Source organism: Myxine glutinosa, chromosome 11, assembly GCF_964187855.1.
Source record: "Myxine glutinosa chromosome 11, kmMyxGlut1.1, whole genome shotgun sequence".
Classification (NCBI taxonomy): Eukaryota; Metazoa; Chordata; class Myxini; order Myxiniformes; family Myxinidae; genus Myxine; species Myxine glutinosa.
The window spans coordinates 111,618,532-111,644,934 of NC_136271.1; the positions used below are offsets into that span (position 1 = coordinate 111,618,532).

The 26,403-nt window shown below is 48.5% G+C and overlaps 1 protein-coding gene across 1 annotated transcript in view; it reads left to right on the plus strand.

The window, feature by feature from the left end:
• The window catches only part of LOC137436991 (protein jagged-2), a 140,500-nt gene that overhangs the window by 68,591 nt on the left and 45,506 nt on the right, over positions 1-26,403 (plus strand). The window contains exons 4-14 of the mRNA XM_078786995.1: positions 7,989-8,267; positions 8,658-8,718; positions 11,522-11,652; positions 11,974-12,093; positions 12,943-13,062; positions 13,231-13,344; positions 14,059-14,172; positions 18,668-18,714; positions 18,856-19,029; positions 25,722-25,869; positions 25,980-26,138. Coding sequence (XP_078643121.1) covers positions 7,989-8,267; positions 8,658-8,718; positions 11,522-11,652; positions 11,974-12,093; positions 12,943-13,062; positions 13,231-13,344; positions 14,059-14,172; positions 18,668-18,714; positions 18,856-19,029; positions 25,722-25,869; positions 25,980-26,138 — 1,467 coding nt within the window. The remainder of the gene's footprint in view (positions 1-7,988; positions 8,268-8,657; positions 8,719-11,521; positions 11,653-11,973; positions 12,094-12,942; positions 13,063-13,230; positions 13,345-14,058; positions 14,173-18,667; positions 18,715-18,855; positions 19,030-25,721; positions 25,870-25,979; positions 26,139-26,403) is intronic.

Below are 26,403 nucleotides of genomic sequence, written 5' to 3' on the forward strand. Positions count from 1 at the left end.
ATTTCTGGTTTCTATTGTCCCCTTCAATTTTGAATTTTGTTATTGAAAATGAAGGTCATGAACACACGTGTCAGTCAACCTGATCTGATCATCACTTCACGTTGAGTGGTTTTGTTTCAAACTGGTGTGCAACTTGTTGAGTTGTCATTATGTGTTTACCTAGTCCGTCCGGCTGTCCATCCGTCCATGATAGGTTTTTGTTCCTGCGATAACCTAAAAACAGCTGAAGGGATCCAAGTCGAACTTGGTACAAATCTTCTTTATTATAATTGAGCAAACGAATATGGTTATGTATGTCGTTGTGTTTATATGCGACGAAAACGTCTTCTTCTCCAAATAAAATTAACACCCTCTTAATTAACTCTCTTTATTTCGTTAAGACTGCTGAGACCCCTCAGACCTTTGACGACCCTTTAATTCCCCCAAGACTCTTCAGACCACCAAGACCCCTTAAGACCCAAAATACCCTGAAGACCCCAAAGACCCCGAAGACCCAAAGCACCCCAAAGACCCAAAATACCCTTCAAGGCCCAGAGGCTCAAAGAGACCCTGAATACCCAAAAACCCAAAAGACCCCGGAGACCCAAAACATCCTGAAGACCCAAAACACCCTGAAGGCCCAAAACACCCTGAAGACCCAAAACACCCCGAAGACCCAAAACACCCCGAAGACCCAAAACACCTCGAAGACCCAAAACACCCCAAATAACCAAACACCCTAAAGACTCTTAAAGACCCAGAGGAAACAAAAGACGCTTAAGACCCAAAAGCCTCTGAAGACACCGAAGACCCAAAAAACCCTGAAGACCCAAAACACCTCAAATACCCAAAATACCCTTAAAGGCCCAGAGGATCCAAAAGACCCTGAAAACCCAAATGCCCCTGGGAACAAAACCCCATGAAGACCCAAAAGATACCGAAATGGTCAAATATGCCTACCGCTCTGAAACGACGTGTGGTGAGGCACGGGGAGCGCGCCGAGTCACGGTGGTATGTATAATGGTGCAAAAATGCACTGATTAGATTATTGTGTCAAGATGTCAAAGGTCAGAGGTTCCATTAGGTAAATATTCTGTTACTGTGATAACTTGTCAACCAGTTATGGGATTTTGACCAAATTGGTATATGTATATATTATGATGCAAAGACGAAATGGTTATATTTCAGCATCAAATGTCAGAGGTCATGTCAGGTAAAAATGTGATACTTGTGAACAGCTGAAGGGATTTAAATCAAACTTGGTACAAGTATGTAATAACGTGGGTGGAGGTATATTGGTGGACGTCGCGACTTCGAAGAGTGTTGTTCTAGTTTTGTTTGCTCCCAGAGTAGAAGCTTTTCCTCATGGACCTCAAAATGTTTTTCGTGCACAGTTTGTCACATACTCACCCTCGTGGATAGCTCAGTTTTTTGTTCACCTTTAGATCAGTAAATAGTCAGAAGGAATCAAAGCTGGAGTGTAGAGGGAAGAGTAAGGCTTGTATGCACCATTCGTCCTTTTTTACAGTTGCAATGGGATGTGTGCGCGCGTCTTCTGTAGTTCTGTTTGAAACAATTGAAATTGTTAACTGTCTCCACGCCATCTCTTTGAAGTCGTCATTCATTCCCTTAAATTTACAAGAATGCTCCCAAATGATTGGAGTTTGTTTTGCTAACTGGCTTATCGTTGTTATTCTCTCAATTCCAAAAGATGGAGACCATGACTCTCACAGCTGTGGCTCTTGCTCGTAAATTATCATGTTGAGGGTAGCCTGGGTGCTTCCAAGCAATACTTTGTGGTTTGGATTTGCAAAAGAAAATAGCGAAACTGCGTTTAAAGGCCTGTGGTCACACGTTGCACAAGAAAAGTTTTTGGGTAATCTAAAAACAACGGGGTGTTCAAAATGTTCTAAGAACAGGATGCTCGCAGTAGACCAAGATGCACCGAATAAGTATAATGATAAAGCGCGGCGTTACGCGCGCTGCTTGTGAGCAAGGAGGAAGCGGACAAGCGGTAACATATAAACGTCTTTATTGTAAGACTACACTGTAACACTGAACTCCTCCGGGCTGGTCGCCCGGTGTATAGCATGAGGCCACGCCTACCCCTCGGGCGTGGCCACCGCCCACTTGGTGCGTGGAATGATGTCACCACGCCAGTGGGCTTTTGTGTCCGCCACACGCGCCCCCCCAGAATTCCCGTGCACCTGGAGGGCCAGTTTGTGGGGCAGTCGAATGACCCGGCCGAAGCGCCCCCTGGCGATCGGCGGCGTCCGGGGTGCAGGGATACCAGGTGGGATGCCCCTGGCTGCCCCTGGGATGGGTGCAGGACCGGGGGGCGCCGTGGCGGCGGGGCTGGGCGGTGCCGGGGGTCCGCCCGCAGGAGGGCGGCCCCGACGTGGGGGTCGGGCCACTGGCGGTGGATGGTCCACATCGAGGTGGGCCGGCTTGAGGCGGTCTACCGAAACGCGGTCAGGAGTACCGCCGATGTCCAGGTTGAAGTGCTTCGCCCCGGTCTCCAGCACGTGGAAAGGCCCGTCGTACGGGGGCCACAGTGGTGTCCGATGGGCATCGTGGCGGACGAAGACGTACTCCGCCGTGCGAAGCTCCGGGGCGACGTGCGTCGGTGGGTGCCCGTGGCATGCCGTTGGCACCGGGGCGAACCTCTGGGCGGTCTCTTGCAGAGCGGAGCGCTGCTGTGCCGCGGACCATGGTGCCGTGGAGTCGGGGAGGAACTCGCCCGGCACCCGCAGCGGTTGCCCGAAGACCAACTCCGCCGCGGATGCGCGCAGGTCCTCCTTGGGTGCCGTCCGGAGGCCCAGCAGGACCCAGGGGAGCCTGTCGACCCAGCCGCCGTCGCGGAGGGTGGCCCGGAGCGCGGCCTTCAATGAGCGGTGAAATCGCTCACACAGGCCGTTAGCCTGGGGGTGGTAGGCCGTGGTTCGGTGCAACCGGACCCCGAGCCCCTGCGCAACCGCCCCCCAGAGCTCCAAGGTGAACTGGGGGCCGCGGTCGGATGAGATGTCTGAGGGGGCGCCGAACCGGACGACCCAGGTGGCGATGAAAGCCTGCGCGACATCGGCCGCCGTTGTCGACGCCAAGGGCACGGCCTCCGGCCACCGGGTGGTGCGGTCCACCATGGTGAGGACGTGGGTGAAACCCCGCGAGGGGGGCAGAGGTCCCACCAGGTCCACGTGGATGTGGTCAAACCGGTGTTCCGGCACCGTGAACGGGGCCAACGGGGCCTGGGTGTGCCGGTGCACCTTGGCGCGCTGGCATGCGAGGCATGTCCTGGCCCAGCCGCGGACGGCCTTCCGGAGGCCATGCCAGACGAACTTGTCGGCGATCAGCCTTTGGGAGGCCCTCGCGCCCGGGTGGGACAGGCCGTGGATGGCGTCAAACACCTGGCGCTGCCAGCCCGCGGGCACAATGGGGCGAGGACGCCCGAGGGAGACGTCGCACAAGAGGGCCGCGCCCGCGCCGTCGAACGGCACCTCGGTGACGCGGAGGCCCGTGACGGCGGTCCGCAAGGCCTGGACGTCGGGGTCAGCGGCCTGGTCCGCTGCCATCCGGGCATAGTCGATGCCGAGGTGGACTGCGTGGGCGACGGCCCGGGAAAGGCAATCCGCAACCGGGTTGTCCTTCCCCGCGACGTGCTGGATGTCCGTCGTGTACTCGGACACGGCCGAGAGGTGACGCTGCTGCCGGGCCGACCACGGCTCGGTGACTTTACCCATCGCGAAGATCAGCGGCTTGTGGTCGACGAAGGCAGTGAACGCCCGGCCCTCGAGCAGATGGCAGAAGTGCCTGACCGCCAAGTGAAGTCCGAGCAACTCGCGGTCGAAGGTACTGTAACGGCGTTCGGGCGGGCGAAGCTGCCGGCTAAAGAACGCCAGCGGTTGCCAAGCTCCACGCACCCATTGCTCGTGCACCGCGCCCACCGCGTAGTCCGAGGCATCGGTGGTGAGGGCGATCGGTGCATCGGGCGCCGGGTGCGCGAGCATGGTGGCGTTAGCCAAGGCGAGCTTCGCGCCCGTGAACGCCGTGTCCATTTGCTCGGTCCAGGTAACGTCGCCTTTGCCCGGCTTACCTCGGAGAGCTTCGTTCAGGGGGCGCAGGAGCTGGGCGATACGGTGCAGGAACCGATGGTAAAAGTTCACCATGCCCAGGAACTCCTGCAGCCCTCTGATCGTGCGGGGGCGCGGAAACCCCTTCACCGCCTCCACCTTGGCCGGCAGGGGGACGGCTCCGTGCCTGGTGACACGGTGCCCCAGAAAATCGATTGTGGCGGCGCCGAACCGGCACTTTGCGGGGTTCACAATCAGGCCATGCTGGCCCAGGCGTTCGAAGAGCGTGCGGAGGTGGCGTAGGTGCTCTTCGCGGGACGCGCTGGCGACGAGGATATCGTCCAGGTAGACGTAGACAAAATCCAAGTCGCGCAGGACGCTGTCCATCAGTTGCTGGAACGCCTGAGCCGCATTCTTCAGACCGAAGGGCATGTGCAGGAACTCGAAGAGTCCGAATGGCGTGATGACCGCCGTCTTCGGGACGTCCTCCGGCCTGACGGGGACCTGATGGTAGCCGCGTATGAGGTCCACCTTCGAGAAGAAGGACCTGCCCGCCAAACGAGCGGAAAAGTCCTGAATGTGGGGGACGGGGTAGCGGTCGGGAGTCGTGGCGTCATTGAGACGGCGATAGTCCCCGCACGGTCGCCACCCCCCGCCGGGCATCGGCACGATGTGCAGCGGCGACGCCCAAGCGCTCTCTGAGCGCCGAACGATGCCGAGTCGCTCCAGGGTAGCGAACCCCGCTTTTGCCACCGCCAGCTTCGTCGGCTCGAGGCGGCGCGCCCGGGCGTAGACCGGTGTCCCGACGGTGGGGATGTGATGGGCCACCCCGTGCTTGACGGCCCCTGCCGAGAAGGTGGGCCGCGTGAGGGCTGGGAAGCTGGCGAGGAGGCGGGTGAATGCGTCCGCTGCCGGAAGCGTACAGACCAACGTGGCCGGAACCGAATCGTTCGGCAAGCCGCTTGGCAAGCCGCTCGTTGAGCTGGGCAACGCACATGCGAGCGAGCTGAACGTCTCGGCCTGGACAAGCCGTCTGCGCTTGACGTCGACCAGGAGCCCATTAGCGCACAGGAAGTCCGCGCCAAGCAGTGCCATGGGCACGTCGGCGGTGACGAACGTCCATCGGAAAACCTGCCCTCCAAACCGCAGAGAGAGGCAGCGTTTTCCGTACGTACGGATGGGCGTCCCGTTCGCGGCAAGCAGCGCGGGGCCCCCACCCGCGGCGTGCTTGTCTGACGTGCCGGCGGGAATGACACTCACCTGTGCTCCCGTGTCGCACAGGTAACGGCACCCGGAGAAGGTGTCCGTTATGAACAGCAGGCTGCTCGAACGGCCGGCGCTCATCGCCACAATTGAGCGCCGGCCCGGGCGTTTCCCGACCCGTTGAAGGAGCACGGCGGATGACACCGCCGAGCTTCGTGGCCGAACTTGGCGTGGAACCAGCACCAGGTGGTGGAGCTGGAGGAGCGCGGCTGGCTCCGCCAGGCCGGTGGAGTCGACGGGTTTCCCCGCGGTGGCGGTTTTCGCCGCGGCGGTGGGCGGGGCGTGGCGGCGTTCACGAGGTGCGTATCAGCATGCTGTTGAACCTCAGCGTGCTGTAGAAGATGATGCTGTGGAACATCAGCGTCGAAGGCCGTGACGGCCACGCCAACGCTCGCCCGCGTGTCCGAAGCGGCGAAGTACTTGTCCGCCTCGGCCGCCAATGCTCGGGGTTCCGTTAGCCCGGTCCCGGCCAACGCGAGGCGAACCTGCGCTGGAAGTTGGCGACGGAAAAGCGCCCGGAATAGCGAACCGGGGGCTTCGTCGCCCAACAGTGACAGCATATGGTCCATTCGGACCGACGGGCACGTCTCACCGAGCTCGGGGAGATCCAGGAGGCGATCGGCCCGTGCGTCGTCCGTGAGGCCGAACGTGGCTAGGAGTAGCCGCTTGAGTGCCTCGTACTTGTGGCCGTCCGGTGGGTGGCGAAGGACGGACACAACTCGAGCGGCCGTGCCGGGCCCGAGGGAGGCGACGACATGGCAGTAGCGCAGGTCGTCGTTGGTGAGGCGCCGAAGCTGAAATTGGGCTTCGGCTTGAACGAACCAGACTTCGGCCTGGGCCTCCCAAAATTCGGGAAGTTTAATCGCCATTGCCTTGTCGTTGGCCATTGCAATGGCGTCGTGTTCGGAAGGATCGCTACGGCAGATCCAACGTCGAGGGTCACCAGTAAAGCGCGGCGTTACGCGCGCTGCTTGTGAGCAAGGAGGAAGCGGACAAGCGGTAACATATAAACGTCTTTATTGTAAGACTACACTGTAACACTGAACTCCTCCGGGCTGGTCGCCCGGTGTATAGCATGAGGCCACGCCTACCCCTCGGGCGTGGCCACCGCCCACTTGGTGCGTGGAATGATGTCACCACGCCAGTGGGCTTTTGTGTCCGCCACAATGAGATGTTTATCAATTCAAATAAAAAGTCTTTAAAACGTTTTCTTCCTGATTACATAACACTTGTATTGCAAAACTTTAGCTTGGCATGTTTTTCATTATTTGACTTTCTGACTTTTTGAACTTTTTGAACGCCCAACGTATCTGCCCAAAATCTGTTTGGGCGAAATGTTTTACTTTCTGCTATTTTGTCAGCATTTCTAGGCCACGTCTTGCAGTTGCCTTTTCCTTGTGCAGTATTTGCTCAAGGTGGTTCCTTTCGTGGTGTATAATGTCCATTGGGTATGCATTGTATATGCAGTGCAGCGTAGGCATTGGATATGCAACCGCTTCCGGGGCACTCGCTGGGCATGTAATTTTCCCACATATATGAATTTAATTATTTAATCCTGTTCATTAATCTAATTGCTTCACTACGCCCCCAGTGGTGTTTATAAATAGAGGCCATCGATTTGTCCTCCCCATTGGAGAAAGACCATCTCGTGTTCAGGCCGTTGGTGCTCCTATGGTTGGCAGCGAGTGCCCCGGAAGCATTGACGGAAAGAGAGTGGCAGCCAGATGTGGGAAAATTACATTCTTGGTCAGGGTTGCCCAGATAGCTCAGATGGCAGAGCACTGGTACGGTTTTCCAGAAGACCTGGGTTCGATTCCTGGTCTGTGCATGTAATTTTCCCTCATATAGCAATTTAATTATTCAATCCTGCTCATTAATCTAATTTTTGTACTTGCGGCTTTAATTATTTTTGAAAAGTTATCTGTCTAGCTAACTATTTATTTATTTATACAATGGTCAGTACAAAAGTAATGCCTCTTATTTTATTTCTCACTGAATAGAATTCTATTTACAATGAAAATTACTGGGAATATGCATACATATGTGGCAAATATGAAGTTATTTTTCCACATAGTCTCCATCAACTGGAATGCACTATAATGAGCACATCAATCCGACTCTTGTTTTCCGGTGTCACTGCTGTTGCAGGCCGATCACTTCGAGGCTTGTCATCAGTATCGCTTTTCCTGCTCTTGAAACACTTCACCCGACGTCTAACGGTGCTCGCATCAATGGTATATTCGCCGTACGCATTCTTTAATTGCCGATGAATATCCACAGGAGGAACCTCTTCCGCTGTAAGAAATTCAATGAATGTGCTCTGCTTCGTACACACATCTAGTGGGGCAGCCGTTTTGGAAGTGTGGTGTGATGTTGTCGCGTGACCCATCTAGGTGCCACTCAACTTAAATTGGGCGGGACATACAAACCTTTCATTGTGATCTCGCATAGATTTCCTACGATGATTTGGTTCTGAACTGAAAAATAAGAGGCATTACTTTCGTACCGACCCTTGTATGTTTGTTTGTTTGGTGAAAAAGTATACGTAAGGATATCGTTGTATGTGCCAAATAACTGGCAGTGCTGTGCTGTTGGCCGAATTGATTAAATAATTTGAAAATACAAGCTCTAAAGCTATTATGACAAGCTCAACCGCCCATGCTTTCCGCCCAACTCCAGGACAGCCAACATCTGTAGCACCAGAAGGCAGTGAGCTCGTCATGCAAACCACCCACCCAGGCATGGTCCTGCCAGGAGTGATGTGGCAGAACCTGCATGGCCATGGTCCTTCCATGGTCGTTCAGTACCGTATCCGTGTGACCTGTGATGAAAATTACTTTGGCTCCAACTGCACGCGGCTGTGCAAGCCACAGGATGACTACTTTGGGCATTACACCTGCGACACTCAAGGAAACAAGATCTGCCGTGAAGGGTGGACAGACCCTGGTTGTAAAAATGGTAAGGAAGTCAGATATTGGAACAAGAGAATGAGGGTGAAAAAGGGAGATAAAATCTGTATTGAAAACATTGGACACTGCGTGATGTTTGACGAGTTTTCAAACATTTACTGTTCATCGTGGACTGATAAAATAATGCTGCACCTTTTTATGTGACGTGTTGTGTGTTCGGTAACCTTGCCAATGAGGGTTCACTGCGCCGAAGGGCAATGGTTTTTACCACAAGTGCCAATACGGAAGGTCACGGGTGCAGTTTAGTGGCAAAATGTCATGAAGCAGACCCTCACAACTGTTTACCAGGCTCGTGGTAAATATGCCTGTATGTTGGTTGTTAATTGTGTGCCTCTAACCCGTGGCATGGCTCCCTCCTGCGTGCCTCTAACCCCGCCAGCAATCTGCCGCCAAGGTTGCAGTACGGAACACGGATCTTGTGACGTCCCAGGAGAGTGCAAGTGAGTAACACATTTCTCTATTGCTTAGCAATCGAGCACGCTGCACACACCACAAGCCAAAGACAGGTGCCAGGTATACTGAAGTGCAGATGCATTTGAACCAAAACTCTTTTGCTTGCACTTATAAAGGACATACGTTGATGCATCGTTTTCCTTCGACTATTCCCAACAAGATCCCTGATTCGTACTTCTTGAATCCTTTTTGTTCTGCAAGCCCAAGGCAAATACATTTTATATATTATATCTGGCACTACTCCTCCTCCTTTAACCGTTTTGAGTTGACTAAATGCTTACGGTCACTCCTCGACAGGAATTTCCGATTTTGTGTTATTATGCGAGTTCCTTTACAAGGAGCTTTAATGCAGGAGGAAGCCGATAGGCCCATCAAATCATGTGCTGTGATTGCTAGCTTCTGATTGTTTTTCCGTGTTCTTTCCGTTTTTAATGCTCAGCATCAAGCAAGGAAGCAGCACGTACCATATGTTGTTATTTGGTATGACAAACTGTTGACCTTAGGGTTGGGGGGGGGGGGGAGGGGGAGATAGGGTTATTCCTTGATGTGGGTTCGAACTGTTCTAATCATTACACCACTGAGGCTGGATGTTTGTTCTGATCACTTGGTAATGGTAATGATTTTTTTTGGGGGGGGGGGGGGGGGGGTTTGGGGAGGTGGAGGGGTTGGCTAAGGGAGGGTAGTGACCTAACATCCTGGGCAGTCTGATACCGTCGCCGCCATATTGTGATGTCTCTTTTCTCTCCGTATACATCGGGGCAATTGAGGAGAGAATTTTCCTCCTCCCCATGGGATGTCAACCGGTGCGGTTTATCCATGCTCTATCCTCTAAATACTGGCCGTCTGGTTAGGAAGCAGCAAGTAATATTTTTAATGTGTTTGGTATGGACTCAGCTTGGGTCAGCTTAGAACCATTGACTTCCCAGAGCGGACGCTCTATCTATCATTCCACTAACTTTGGTTTTCATGAAAAAGGCACGACATGACAATTTTATTATTTATTATTTATCGTCATGCTAAGTTCTCTATTACTTGCAATGGACAGAATGGAATTTGTTGAAGGTGATGAATATGTAACAATCGGTGTAGCAGGGCTCAAAATAGCCGGATGATCATATCCCACAAATAGAAAAGAGGAAATGGGAGAGAAGGGATGGAAAGGAAGGACGTTTTGGTGTGCGGGATGGTCTACTGACTTGCATTATAACATCTGTTTGGATGATTAAATACTTTTGACAATAAGCTCATCTGCAATATGTTTTGCTTTAAAGGCGTCCCCATTTTGGTTTCCATTCTCTTAGTTTCCCTAAGGTTTCCTTGAGACCGGTTAAGAATCGACCGCAAAGTGTGGATTGGTACCAAATGTAAATCGAACCAGGAAGGCTGGGCAGGTTATACTCTTCCTGAAGGTCATTAAGGAGCTGCTTGGATATTGGACCAGCGATCTGCAACAATGTAGCAGTTTTCTTGAGACTTTATATGTTTTCAGAAGCGTAGAATGCAAATCCTTATCCCTTGTTGTCGCTCACCAGCTGGATTTTAATGCGCAGCATTTGGTATGTCGGTGGAGTGTTATCACTGCTTGGTTGCAACTACACCTCATTTAGAACATAAAAATGATGCATTGTAAATGTCTGCAATGCTTCACTTCGTGCTTCTGTTAAGCGAACAATGGAGTACAATGTTGATGATTTTTATACCAACAGTTAAACGAAGAAGCATACAGTGAGTGCATCATGCTGTTGTATTATCCATTATGTTATGCAAATGAAAATGCACAACTTGTACCTCGAATTACATTCACCACCAAAGGTGGACGGAGGATTGGAGGTTGTGTTTTCACCCCTGTCTGTCTATCTGTTTGTCTGTGAACAAGATATCTTAAAAAGTTGTGGACGAATTCGGACGAAATTTGGCGGAGAGGTAGCGTATGTGAAAAGGACGAAATGATTAGATTTTGGTGAAGATCTGGTTCCGGCTCGTATAATTTTTAGTGATTCTTCAACATTGGGAGATCGGGCCAAAAAGGAATATATAGCAGGATATCTCAAAAAGTTATGGACGGATTTCGATGAAACTTGGTGGACCGGTTGGGTGTCTGACAAGGACAAATAGATTCGATTCTGGTGAAGATATGAATATGGATTCGGATACGAGAATTATTTAATCTTTAAATTAAATTATTATTTAATTTTAATTTTAATAAAATTGTTTAATTTAAATTATTTAGTCATATTTTAAGTTATTCTTCACCATTGAGTGATTGGGCGAAAATCGATATATAACATGATATAAAAAAAGTTATGGACGAGTTATGCCTAAACTAGGTGGACGAGATGGTTCGGTGAGAAGAACAAGCCGATTAGATTTTGGTTCAGGTCCGAATCCAGATCCGGCCCATCAGTGGGATACAAAACATAAACTGTTCTGCCTGGTGGAGGTATGCACTCTACCGAATCCCGTTCTGGTTCACTTTTTTTTTTGTAAATAATCCACACAAAGTACTAAATTTACATTTTAAATACTAAGTTTATTTTATTTATTGAAATAATAAGTTTCACAAGCACATGTTGATGAATTGAATGCACATCGTGTTTCTATTCCTATTTGATCGCTTTTACTTGGCCACGATGCTTCTTGATGGAGTCCTCACTCTAAACATTTGCATCTCTGTTTTGTTTCGTAACATTGGAACACATGGCACAAACATTTATGTATTGCAAGCTCATGTGACCGGGAGTCTGCACGTGTGTGTATATATGCCAATGCCTGGTTGTGCGCTTTGTGTAGGTGTTCGTACGGCTGGCAAGGCTTGTACTGTGACCAGTGCACCACCTATCCTGGGTGTGTGCATGGGACATGCCAGAAACCTTGGGACTGCAACTGCAATGTTAACTGGGGTGGCATGATGTGCGACAAAGGTGAGCAAGCGGCCATACTTGCTTGCTTTCCACTCTTTCCTTGTTTTCAGTCGTCCGCCATCACTCCTGAAATTTCTGGCAGCCTTAGCACAGCTATTTTGACACGGGCTATATTAGCAGCCTGTCCTGGGATGCAGTTTCCAATTTTAGATTGGCTTGGAAAGCTGGGGTCTCTGAAATGCCCTCATTGTTTTGCTCTTTGACTCTATCCATTTTTTATTGCTTTATTAAAGAAGGGTTTAATCGGGTCCCCCTTGGATGCATGCACATGCCCCAACTACTTTCAGGTATCCATCAGCCTGTTCTTTCTCTTTCCTTTAGATCTGAACTACTGTGGGACTGGCAACTTGTGCATGAATGGTGGCACGTGCATCAACACACAGCCGGATGATTACATGTGCCGCTGCCCAGATGGTTACTCTGGCAAAACATGCAAAATCGGTAAGGCCCAAGTTGGTGCCACTTTGGTTCCAGGGGTTTTTTATTTAGACTTTCGCAATCCTTGTACAAAAGAGGTGTTATTTATGGAGGAAAGGGTTGTGTGGAAGGAGTCCGGTGGGTGGCTTTTATGACAGCCTAAGTTAAGTGTGCGGGTAAGTAGGGAAAAGCACCGAAGTGGGAGGATGTCTGATTGGGCATGGTAAGACGAGCCTGGAGCTACTTGGCTATCGGTTTGGGCCTCCTGGCTGTGACCCGCATGTGGTTATGCTCAACCGCCCTGACATCACAAATTTTTCTTCATTTATTTTTTGCTTGGACCATTTATAGACGAGGGGTAAGGAAATATGTAGATGGTATGGGGAAGGAGGGGTCTGTTTTGCTTGACTTCCTGACATCCCCTCCCCATCCCTTTTTACCCAGCATTCCTTGTTACTGCTTTTAGCTGTCACGCAGCCTTATTTTGTCCATTTTGAAATTCCCACTTCATAGTATCATTCACCCGATGTGTTGCACTTCCCCATATGTATTTATTTTATTTCTCAGGAATTATTGTCAAGTTGATTTTTCTTTTTTCCATTTTGTTTGAACTTTATTCCGATGCAAGGAATTTTGAGCTTGTATAACTCATTTATATGTTGCCAATCACCTTGACCGTTGTCCAGTATGTACTAATTTGGGGTTGTTGTCCTACACAACTCAGAGTTTAAATATTGGTTGCTCGGTAAAATGCTTTTGTTGATCTGGATGTTTATTTTGGTGTTTTTCTATTTATTTATTTGTTTGTTTTTATTTATTTATTTATTTATTTATTTTGATTCCTACCTGATCCTTTGATTGCAATATACTCAGTTGCAGTGGAAAAGGCTTGCCTGTCAAGCCCCTGTGCCAATGGAGGTACCTGTAGAGACACCCCTCAGGGTTTTGAATGCAGCTGCCCTTCAGCCTGGACTGGCCTCACCTGCACCCAGGGTATCTTCTACTTTTTTGTTTGTTATTGGTCAATCAGGTGTGCGCGTGTGTATGTGCATGCGTGTGTGTGTGCACGTGCTGTTGCGAACAGTGTGAATGGAAGAATTACAAAGTGAAAGGTTGCCCTGCAAATGCACCTGTCTGTGTTTCACTTGCATGTTTGTCCAGACGTCGATGACTGTGTGTCAGCACCATGTGCACACGGTGGTACATGCCAAGATACAGCTGATGGCTTCCACTGTTTCTGCCCTTCGCAGTGGTCAGGACTCACCTGTCAAGTTGGTGAGGAAACAAATAATGTAGTGGTGTGATCATCGATGGTAATAATGTAGGCCGTAGTAGCTCTTGCATTACCAGGTGGGACATCGTTCAGGACACCAGGATTTTGGCCTAGTTGCTCAAGCAAGCTATTGCTTGACTTCCTGAGCCATTAGAGTATCCTGCGTCGGAGTGGCGACCCGGCCAGGATTGTGCCCAATAGTCAAGAAACTGATTCAGCAGCCATATGTGTCTGAAGATGCAAAAAGGAGTGGTCTTCTTCTTCTTCTTCTTCAACTGCTTCAGTGGTGCCAGTTGTTCCCACTTTCTTGAGTAATCTGCCAGGAAAAATATATCCAAATATTTCACCAACCAGCTGGTCAGGCCTGACGTTGGACTGAACGTGGCAGGAATTTGGTATTTGTTAAGATTGCCGGTGATAACTCACCTCCTCGTCACAAAAGACACCGTGGGTTCATTAACGTCTACCAGCTAATGGTAGTGGGCAGGACACCCGGCTTATGACCATATATCCGAGGAATGGTGCACTTTAGAACATCTGGGATGACACAAGTTTGTAATCCTATTAATTATAAGGTCAACCAATGAATTTGTTTGTTCTTTTTTTGCTTTAGGATAATTTGTGTTTAAATTTATTTAAACTCAAAAGAGCATTTATTTTCATGAACCACTGACCAATCCCCCCCTTTGCTTTCCTCTTCTCGTTGTGCTCCATAGATGTGGACGAGTGTAAAAACAATCCTTGTGTACATGCACGGTTTTGCAAGAACCTATTTGGCAGCTATTACTGCAGGTGTCTGCCTGGTTGGTTTGGACAGGACTGTGACATTGGTGAGTGTTTGTATTGCCAGTCTGTCCACCGGCTCATTGCTTTACCATGCTGCTTGTTGTAACTCGGTACACTGCCTGCACGTATTTAGAAACATGTAACTGGAATAATTCTGTGTTAAATTAAGGGAGAGAAGTATTGGGGATCGGGGGAGGAAAAGTAGATTGAAGTGCCGGTTGGAATGGAGGTGGTCGAAGGAAAGGGCATTTTAAGGACTTTGTAGTAAGGGTGAGTGGCATGTAGGGAGTCGTACAGGGTTGGGATGTAGGGCTGGGATGGGAGTCATACAGTGCAATCTTGCAGACGTATTGTGTTGATGTCCTCTACATCAATATCTGGCTTTGCTGAAACAGCAACAGCAGCAACAACAACAACTGAATACAAACATAGGCATGAGGACATCACTAATGACACCAGAAATCTTTGCCAGGCCACCCCGCATACCATAAAACACATTGTGGAAGACTGCGTGGTCCTGGATTCACGAAGAGAAGAGCACGACGTCTTAGATGTGTGGGATCTCTGGGTCACTCTCGGGGAAATCGATTGGCTCTCTCCGTGCTGCGGGCCTGTTCGAGCAGAACTGACCGGACTAGTAAGCAGCAGCAGCAGCAACAACAACAACTAAAACACAACCGTATTCACAAAACTGAGTGAAAGACTTCTATATATAAATTACGAGAAGGCTGTGGCCAAATGGAGATTATATAAAATATGTATATAGCCTAATCGACATTTGGCTGTGGCCATTGGCTTTTCCTGCCCTTGGCATCTACCATTCATAAATCTGGCATTGCAGTCGAGGAAGCAACGTGGGCATATCGAGTCTCCGAACACCCACTGTCGTGTTCGTCTTCATTGAGCACCTTTGTAACATATGCTTTGCTCTTACGACACTTCACAAAGTCTTTGTCCCCAAAACAATAAAGTCATGGATGTCCCCGTTTCTACTGAAACTTTTGGGCTCCATGACTAGTTTTCTTATCGACGTTTTGTCTCTCTCAGCACATGCCTTCTCCCTCCCAGAACTTTTGGCTCAAGCGATGGTATGAAGAGGTTTTGTGTAATGGGATTCTGGCGGATGATTACAGTTCCCTACTGAGATCAGTGATTCATCGTGTGTTACTTTTGAAGTCATCACATGCACCGCTGCTGAGATGGGGCGGTTTATTCCGAGTCCAAGTTTTGCTAATTTTCTCTGACTGATTTGTAGTTTTCATGTGTGCCACTGCAAGTTTTATGGATGGAAAGACAAATATAGTCTAGTAGGAAGACTAGGTCCCCCTGCACCCCCCGGAGATATACTTCTAATCAGTGTTTCTAGATTGGAAAAAATGTGTAGAAAATGACTAGCTATGGCCCCAAGCTGAAAAAATGTCCCACATACCATTTTTATGCAAATTACTGCTGCAAATTTTATGCAAAATTATGCAAATTTTATGCAAATTTTTGATGAGGAGTAGAGTTGAGGGGTCTTTGAGGGCTTCATCGAGGTGCTCTCGGTTGCAAGACTGGGTCATTCTGAGAAGCACAGCAGGGTCAGAGATCATGATGTTCTCCTCCTCAGTGAATCTCTCCATCAACAGCCTCTCCATTGCCTCACACACTGTTTTGAGGCAAAAGAGGGACTTTGCGTAGGCCTTTCCACTGAGAACACCTTTGAGAGATCCACTTGTTACTAGTTGTGCCTCAAAGAGAATCTCTGCATATCCAGAACCACGCATCTTGTGTCCAGTGAGCATCCCGATGTAGTTCATGGATGTGTGGAAGGGTCCAATCGTTACTACATGACTAGCAAATTCATTTGGCCAGCGCCAGATGATGGGAAGGGCTTTCATGCAGACACCCAGATCAAATGTATTCAGGACCCATCTCTGACCCACCTCAGCAGTTGCTGCCTCGGAACGCTTCAGTAGCTCACGAACAACTGCGTTGTCTGTGATCGGTCTGTGCCTGGTGCCTGCATGGCATGGCAATGGCCTGCAGCCTGTGCCTGGGCTAGGGGGTTTCACCTCTGCAACTGGTTCTCCCCCACCCAGCAAATCAACAGTCGACTACTGCACGCCTATCCACCAACCGATCACAGACAACGCAGTTGTTCGTGAGCTACTGAAGCGTTCCGAGGCAGCAACTGCTGAGGTGGGTCAGAGATGGGTCCTGAATACATTTGATCTGGGTGTCTGCATGAAAGCCCTTCCCATCATCTGGCGCTGGCCAAATGAATTTGCTAGTCATGTAGTAACGATTGGACCCTTCCACACATCCATGAACTACATCGGGATGCTCACTGGACACAAGATGCGTGGTTCTGGATATGCAGAGATTCTCTTTGAGGCACAACTAGTAACAAGTGGATCTCTCAAAGGTGTTCTCAGTGGAAAGGCCTACGCAAAGTCCCTCTTTTGCCTCAAAACAGTGTGTGAGGCAATGGAGAGGCTGTTGATGGAGAGATTCACTGAGGAGGAGAACATCATGATCTCTGACCCTGCTGTGCTTCTCAGAATGACCCAGTCTTGCAACCGAGAGCACCTCGATGAAGCCCTCAAAGACCCCTCAACTCTACTCCTCATCAAAAATTTGCATAAAATTTGCATAATTTTGCATAAAATTTGCAGCAGTAATTTGCATAAAAATGGTATGTGGGACATTTTTTCAGCTTGGGGCCATAGCTAGTCATTTTCTACACATTTTTTCCAATCTAGAAACACTGATTAGAAGTATATCTCCGGGGGGTGCAGGGGGACCTAGTCTTCCTACTAGACTAATAATAAATACCTCATCATCCTAAAGTGGGGATAGTGGAGGTGGGTGGAGGGAGTATGGTGATGGTAAGGGAAACTTTTCTTTGGCTTTAATGGTGTATAGGCTCGTGGGTGGATGGGGGCGAAAGAGCTAAGGTTGAATGGTGGCGAGTTTGGAGAACTTCAATATGGAAGGCGATGGATTGCAGCTTCGACATTCCAAGTCCCATATCTCAGTTAGTTTGGGGGGGGGGGGGGATTCTCCCCTTCCCCCTCCCCATCATTGCAGGGTCATATGCTTCTATTAAGTTCATTTGTTACCCTCGCCAGAGGAGAGGGTATTGCATTTGGTTCCGTTTGTTTGTTTGTTTGTTTGTCTGTGCAGAATGAGTATGCTTTTCTGTGCAACCGTTGGCCCAATTGCCAAGAAATAGTCACCATAGGAGCGACTCCTATATAATTTTTAAATGATAATTATGAAGTCACATGTCACGTGGTACGGGCGCCATCTTGAAAAACCGAAAAACTTTGCACCTCCATATCTCCAAAACCGCTCCATGGAGAAAAACGGAAACATGGTTCATTGTCAAGTCCTCCCCATGGGGAACAACATATATTCATGATGATGTCATCAGTGCCCCTTCATTATGACATAATAAGTAGAACACCTGATCCGATTAGTTTAAAATTTCATGAGTGTGATCTACACAAAAATGATATGCGAGAATTATGTTGACTACCATCGGTACCCGCCCTATGGGCGGGGATTCAATTGGGAAGCCCAAATGAAAAGGCAAAATATCAGAAATTAAAGGCTTTTTTATTTTAAACGATTCATATAAACATCCGTTGAATCATGTCACACGCAAATCATCAAAATCTAAACAGTACATGGCGCACATTTTGAAAAAAGATTGAATTCTGCAAAACGGAAGCGGCAGCTGCACGTCTTTCTCAGTCGCACGTTTGTGTGAAGAGTGCGCACCGAATCTGTAACACGGAAGCGGCCGCTACACCTGTTTCTCAGTCGCTTTGCACACGCTGCCGTGTTACTTTGGAGCCGCACGTTTACATCGGAAGAGTTCGTCAAGAGTCGATCTACTCTCTCCTGGTACATAGAATTTCAACAAAAGCCACAACACTGTTCATATCGGTAAATATTATTCCATCGTGTTTGGAAAAACTGGAAAATTGGAAAACTTAGAAAATTGGGGAAAATTTGGAAAAACAATATAGCCTATTTTACTCCAGGAGATCCCAGGATTACCCACCCAAAATATCGTTGCGATCGGTTCAGCCATTTTTGCGGTACCTTCGAACGGACAGATGGACATTTGGTGAATTATAATAAGATGACGTCATCGGTCACGTGTTTTGGCAGTCGTATTGGATTCAACATAAATCTACATCGTCAATAAACCACACAAACACAACAGCTAATAAACACCCCACAAAACACACCACACAAACACGTCCTGGCGAGGGTCTGCAATCTCCGATTGCTCTTTCTTGGTTTTGCTTTGCTTTTTATTATGCAGCAAAGGATAAAATAGCTTCTCGTAATTTTGTTTTTGGGCGTTTGGCATGTTTTAGGAACCAGGCAATTTGTACGGTATTTGCATTGTTTCTGTTTGTTAGTTCATAAATTCGTTTAGAATCGCAAGTCGAATGATCATTGCAAGCTTCGCTCTCATTAAAGTTGAGGAAATCGCATGTTTTGGTGCAAATTCACTAAACGGCCTGTGTTGGCTCGCAGGTGAAAGCGCTTGCCACGGTTACTGCATGAGCGGAGGTACCTGCAAGGTGAGCTTGCTTTCAGAATGGCTCTCGATTTGATACCTGCATGGAATGGTTGGTGGTGGTTACGTTTTTCATTTGGTTGCTGCCTGTAGTTTTGCTCTTTTCTTCCGCCTTCCAATGTGCCACTTCTTTCACTCTCCCCAGCTGTCTGAAAGGGGCCCAGAATGCATTTGCCCTGAGGGGTTTCTCGGTGTACGTTGTGAGATTAAGCCAAATGCTTGTGCCAGCCTGCAGTGTCCACATGGCATGCAGTGTCGGGTACAGGCAGATACCCTTCCGCGCTGCGTATGTCCACCAGACTCGGGGCACCGTTGCCAGGTGAGGATGAAGTGTTTAAATATGCTGTGTGCCCCTCCTCTGCCTCTCCCACCACCCAAAAACATCATACTGTCACGTACGCAGATACCTGCATATAAATGACTTGGATATGCACCAAAGTTGCATTTTCTGTTTTTACTGGTGCGCTTTTCCATTGAAAGGTGCAGTGAATAGATCTCATGATGGGATCTTGTCACTTCCGAGTTTTTGAAATTTTCCTAATTATTGCACTTTAACCTTGCCTTGCAGCAGCAGAAGTGAATATATAATTTCAGGATTTGATAAATGAGATGTTTAGGCCTTGTACCTGTGGATTTTGGACCAAATAGGATTTTTTTTTTTTTGTATACTGAATCGAGGCTCGTGAAAGAGCTAACATTTATTTCACAAACAAATCAACCAGACAAACAAAATATACAAAAAGAGGGAGCGGAAGACAAGATGGGGAGAGAAGGGGAAGCACACAACCACAACATTTGAGAGCAGGGAGAAGTGTGGGAGGGAGAGGGCTTGGGGGGAGGAGGCGTGGGAAGGGGGAGGGGGGGGGAAGAGGTATAAAACACAAGGGGACCGAAATTAGCGGGGGTAGAAAAGATCAAGGTTTTGGATGGGGGAAGATAAGAGATGGTGGTGAACAGCTGTTTTAAAGACCTGGAGGGTGGAGTGGGATTGAAGAGAGTGAGGGAGTTTGTTCCAGAGGTGGGAGAAAAGAGGAATGAAGGAGTGAAGGTGAGCAGAAAGTCTTGATTTTGGCAGTTTAACCATAAGAGGGTTGCAGGCAGATCTTGTGCGACCTGTAGGAATATTTGGGGGACAGAGCCCAGAGAGAGCTGGGGGGGCAAGGCCAGAGAGGAGTCAGTAGAAGACGGAAAGACCACCAACCTGCCTGCTGTGAGTGAGTGAAAGGCCCTTGGAGTTAGCTTCATCGCGGGAGATTCCAATGATTCTGAACGCTTTGGTTTCAACAGCATGAAGACGAGCTAGGTGTGAGGCAGGAGCACCAGACCAGAGGGGAGAGCAGTATTCCATAGAGCTGCGGATGAAAGCCTTGTATGTGGTGAGGAGCTCAGGTGTGCCAAGGAAGGACTTCGCACGACGGAGGTTGCAGTAAACAGCTGTTTGAACTGCTTTGCCTGCATAGCCATGTATGAATTTGTCCTCATGAATGTAATTTTCGAAATTCCATCAAAATTTTGTATATTTATGTTTGTGTTTGTTTGTATGTATGTAAGTGCATTGAGTAGATAAAGCCAGTGGAATGAAGTAGGTAAACTGATGGGTTGATGTGATGTGGTGTTTGATGTTGATAGAGTGCAAGCATGATGTGAAAAATGTTGTGTGTGAGTATGAGGGGTACAAGTCTCAACCCAGCGATAAACTGTCACCATGGTGTCATCCATGGTGAGGTATCATTGTTTGTGCCGTCCATCGGATAAATGTTAAACTGGGTGTCATGTCTGCTTGCATTGGTTAGTGACATTAAATATCCCACAGTATCCTTTGTGAAGAGAAGGCAAGTTATCACCGTCAACCTGGCCAAATTCCAAATTCTTGTTCAAATTCCTGTTCAAATTCCTGTCTAAATTCCTGCCAAATTCCTATAAAACTTAAAAGGTAACGGCCAACAACCCAATGTAATCCTTGCCTTGAATCTGCTTTGGCAGTAGTGAATCTGCCTTCGGGCAGAGTATCAGAGTTGTTTTGTTAAATATTTATTTTTTGATTTTGATGTACCATACTCTTTGCAGATCGTCGGTGCTGCCAAAGCAGTTTTGTGCCAAGGGTTACACTGGGTGGTTTGCCATTGTATTCCCAGCATTGTTTGTCCATGCTTTATCCTTTTAAATGTTGAACATCCAGCAATGAAGCAGCACGTACCATTTTTAGTCTTTGGTATTTTAACCCGACATATATACGAGTGTATATATATATGTATATATCCTTTCCTCCTGACAAGGTGGAAAAGTTTCTGTCAACCCTCGACTCTGATTCTGCAACTGGACCTGACGGCATCAGCCCACGGGTCCTAAAATCCTGCTCTGCCGCTCTTTCACTCCCTCTTTCTGTTCTCTTCACCCTCTATTTTGCTCAAGGTCATCTGTAATCAGCTTGGAAATCAGCCAACATCACCGTTTTACACAAAAAGGTGCAAAAACAGATCCTTGCAACTACAGACCAATCAGCCTTCTCCCAATTATCAGCAAAGTCATGGAATCCATCATTGCTTCAGATATCAAATGTTTCCTCTTCTCCAATGGCTTGATCTCTGATCATCAATTTGGTTTCAGACCAGGTCACTCTACTCTGGACATGCTCCTTCTGCTGTCTCAACAATGGATGGAGGTCCTCAATGCCAAACAGAAAATTAGAGCTGTCTCCCTTGACATATCACGTGCCTTCGATACAGTCTGGCACCCAGCTCTGCTCACCAAACTCTCCTCCTATGGTATTCATGGAAATCTCCACGCATGGCTTGCGGACTTCCTCTCTAGTCGTAGTAAATGTGTGGCCGTGAATGGGTTTCTCTCATCTCCCCTTCCTGTTCAGGCTGGAGTTCCCCAAGGCAGTGTTCTGGGCCCTATGCTTTTTCTGGTCTTCATCAATGATCTCTCTGACTCTCTTGAAAATCCTCTCTATCTCTTTGCTGATGACTCCACTCTCTGCTGCTCCATTCCACAGCCCTCAGATCGGCAGTCTGCAGCCTCCTCACTCTGCAGACCTGGACAAAATCACAGACTGGTCAAACAAGTGGAACATGTCTTTCAATCCTGACAAATCTCACACTCCTACTATGTCTCTTCAAAAAGACCGACTGGACAACCCTCCCATCCACTTTATGAATAACCCTCTCCAAGAAGTTCTGTCACTCAAGCTTTTGGGTCTCACTATCTGCCATGGCCTTTCCTGAGAAAACCACATTTCAAATCTGGCCTCCAAAGCCAGTCGCCAACTGGGCATCCACCGTCGTGCGAAGTCCTTCCTTGGCACACCTGAGCTCCTCACCACATACAAGGCTTTGATCCGCAGCTCAATGGAATACTGTTCTCCCCTCTGGGCCGGTGCTCCTGCCTCACACCTAGCTCAGCTTCACGCTGGTGAAACCAAAGCTTTCAGAATCATTGGAATCTCCTGCGATGGAGCTACCTCCGAGGGCCTTTCACTTACTCACCGCAGGCAGGTTGGTGGTCTTTATGTCTTCTACCGACTCCTCCCCGGCCTTGCTCCCCCAGCTCTCTCTGTGCTCTGTCCCCCAAATATTCCTACAGGTCGCACAAGATCTGCCAGCAACCCTCTTATGGTTAAACTGCCAAAATCAAGACTCTCTATTCACCTTCACTCCTTCGTTCCTCTTTACTCCTGCCTCTGGAACAAACTCCCTCACTCTCTTCAATCCCACTCCTCCCTCCATGTCTTTAAAACAGCTGTTCACCACCATATCTTATCTTCCCCCATCCAACACCTTGATCTTTTCTACCCCCGATAATTTTCACCCCAGATTCACTTTTTTCAAATACCAACTTCCTTCCTGGAAGTCCTTGCAGTGTCCTTGTGTTTTATACTTCTCCCAACCCTTCCCCGCCTTCCCACGCCTCCTCCCCCCAAGCCCCCTCCCTCCCACAGATCTCCCGATGTCCCTGCTCTCAAATGTTGTGTTTGTGTGCTTCCCCTTCTCTCCCCATCTTGTCTACCGCTCCCCTTATTATATACTTTGTGTGTCTGTTTGATTTTTTTGTGTGATAAATGTTAGCTCTTTCACGAGCCTCGATCCTGTATACAAAATAAAAGAAAAATGTGGAAGTTGTGTGAGTTGAGGTGTGAACAAATGAGTGGAGGTGAGTAGTGATTCTGTATTTTGGGAGCTTCACCAGAAGGGGGTTGATTGTGGATCATGTACACCCTGCAGAGTGGTGGAGGGGGGGGGGGGGGGAGAGGGAGTGTGGAGAGACAAAGCACTGAAATAGCAGCAGGTGCAAGACCAGAAAGGTGGCAGTAGACGTAAGACCACAAACCTGGTTGCGATGGCGATGATAGACCCATAGATGCAGCTTCATCACTGGAGATTTCAATAATCTTGAAGGCCGTGGTTTCCACGGCGTCAAGCTGAGCACTGTATGAGGCAGGGGCAGCAGCTCAAAGGGGAGAGCAGTATTTCCTCAAGCTTCTGATGAATGTCTTGTAGCGAGATAAGATGGGAGTTCATGTGTGCCAATGAAGGACTTTGTACGACTGAGGATGCCCAGACGACAGCTGACTTTGGAGACCAACTTTGAAATGTGGCTTGCCTATGAAAGATAATGGCTGATACTGTGACACAGAGAGTTTGAGTGACTGAACTTCCTCAAGAAGATTGATAAAGTAGATGGGAGCATTTGCCATATGGTCCTTTCAGACAGAACGAGAGAGTGAGATTTGTTCGGAATGAAAGACGCATTCCAAGTGTTTAACCAGCTTGTGATTTTGTGAAGGTCTGAAGAGAGGAAAGAGGCTGCTGCCTGTCTGTCTGAAGGATGAGGGATGTCACGGCAGAGGGTGGAGTCGTCAGCAAAAATAGATTTTTCAGAGAGTCAGAGAGATTATTGATGACAATGAGAAATTGGACTGGGCCCAGAACACTGCCGCCTTGGCACACTCCAGCCTTGACAGGGAGAAGAGGTGAAAGGATTCCCTTGAGAGCCACCCTTTGGCTACGAGAGTAGGTGAAGTCAGTAAGCCATGTGCCGAGTAGGTCTTGGATGCCTTAGGCAGAGAGTTTGGAGAGTAAGGCAGGATCCCATACTGTAATTAAACCACGAAATATGTCCAGAAAGACGGCCCCGATCTCATGTCTGATATTGAGAGCTTCCAGACTGGTGGGTGAGCAGAACGAGCATATCCAAGGTACTGTAGCGGCTACCGCTGGGTTTTCACAATCGCCTTGCACCTATCAAGGACGCGGAGCGATCACCATGCCGGGCTCGTCCAGGACGCCCGGGCAGGCTCGCCCTCAACTTGCCAGGCCGCAGCCAGGACGCTGGGCCACGCCCCCTCTCGCCTTTCCTGGGCAAACGCTCCGGGATAATATGTATATATATTGCTGCCCGATAAACGGGCTTTTCAGAGTGCCTGAGTGTTTGGTTTGATTAAAGCAACTCGGATGAATTCCAGCTTTTTGTCGCGTCCATTCTTCCGATCGACGTGGGAGCCCCAGCTCCTTCAGTACTTCCTTATCATTTAGCTTCCTTATCCGCTATCCTTAGAGCAGGTGGGCACAACATGGAAGGGTGGGTACGGAGTGTGAGGTGTTGGGCACACAAGATTTGAAAGCAAACACAGAATTGAGGCATTCGGCCTTCTCAGCCGGCTGTGGTGCCATTTGAATAGAGGGATGGAAGGGGCGCATTCTTGGCATTGTGATGCACTTGTCTGAATTGCAATTGAATTTTTGCTGCAAACAATATATTTTCCCAAAATAAATGTTCTCTTTTCTTAATTTTGTTCCAGGAATTCCGGTGAAAACATTCAGCATTCTCAAGATCTGAATAGCTCTGCGCCCACTAAATCGACCTTTTCCCACAACTTTTATTTTATGACATCTTCTTCAATTAAGCCTCCTTTTTGGGCTTTTTGAAAATTTGAGACCTCCATCCCCCTTAAATGGCAAATGGGTGCAAATGTCTTCTTTTTTTTTTTAAACCTGATGGAATCAAACGAAACACGCACAACTCTAGGACGCCCTCATTCATCCCTGAAAGTTTCAGCTTCCGAGGTGAAATCCTCTTGTCGGAGTAGATGATATATCCATGCGTAGTTTCCCACTCACTATACATAAGTATCCGTTTTTATGGCCGTTTTATGAGTAGTTTTGGAGAAAATAGTCGGGAAGACAGAGTAACAAACAAACAGAATAAGGCTTTTATTATATTAGATGTGTTGCCATATTAATTGCCCCAATTCTTGCATGCCACATGCCACTTCGAAGTTGATTTTGGCAAAAAGTTTACTTGATTGTTGAAGTCTCATTCGTATGATGTCAGTTCGGTGGTTTTGCTTTTGTTTTATTTTTCATTGGTGTGGTGGAGAAAACGTACTTGAGAAGCATTGGCTGGAAAGTACGCTTTCATTAATCAACCAAAGCATCCCAATAATGTGGCGTAACTCCACATCCCGCTGTGTCCTTTCCTTGGGCATCTAACGTGCACCAGCCATGTGCAGGGAAGCAGCGAAGCAGCTTCATCTCCTGCTGTGCTTGTAGTCTTTCATGATGCCGTTGTTTCCCAACACGTTGTGCATCATTCTCTGTGTCCTGGATTGCGTTGCATGATTTCTGACCATACCCTATTGGTCTTGCTCGGCCGGCTTGTCACAGACATCTGTTGGTTCCTTCTTCCATATGAACACAGCACATTTACGATGTGCATCGATATGTTACCTTAATTTTTGAGGCAGCGCACAGCAAGGTAGTTTGGAACTCAAATGGTTCATTGTTTTATTGACTTTGATGTCCCAGCATCGTATGCAGCACAAAGAAAGCTGTGAGATAGAGGATACAATATGAAAAGTTGCTGCTATGCAAAGTTGCATATGAAATGTTATAGCATCTTTTCCATGGAAGCACAACCTCCCATTTTCCAAGCTGCATATTTAGTCATAAACTTGAGAGCTGGATCAACAACTTTGTGAGTTGGTGTAGTTATCAATTTTGTTTCCTTCAGGAAGTGGATCCCTGTCACCCAAATCCTTGCCAATATGGTGGTATATGCTCTCCTCTGGGAAGTGACTATGTGTGCCGGTGCTCAGAAGGCTATGAAGGGAAGAATTGTTCTGCCCCACATGATCAGTGCCAGTCTGCTTCCTGCAAAGGTGATTGCAACCGTGAGTGTCTGTTGAGGGATTTCTTGGTAGTGCGAACTAAACTACATGCTTTGTGAGCTTTGTCATGCCAAACGAATACCCGTATTCTTCTCCCACAGTTATTGACAGCTGCACATTGGTCGTGCCCTCAGGCAATGGACCGAGTACCGTTGTCTCGTCCACAGTCTGTGGGCAGCATGGCCACTGTGTAAGCCTTCCTGGTGCAAACTTCTCCTGCGTGTGTGATCATGGGTTTACTGGCTCACGATGCCACGAAAGTAAGAACCAACCGTGATTTAAAAAAATTATCTATTTATTTATACAGCACTAGCAGAAGTACCCGGCGTTACCGGGTGGGAGAGGGGGGAAGGGGAGGGGAGGAGGGAGGGGGAAAGGGGGGGAGGGGAGGGGTAGGGGAGGGAAGGGGGGGATGGAGGGGAGGGAGAGGGGGTAGCTGGGAGGAGGGTGGAGAAGAAATAGGAGGAGGGGGGGAGGAAGGGGTGGGGTGGGATTCTGGATGGAGGAGGGAGGGGAAGGGGTGGG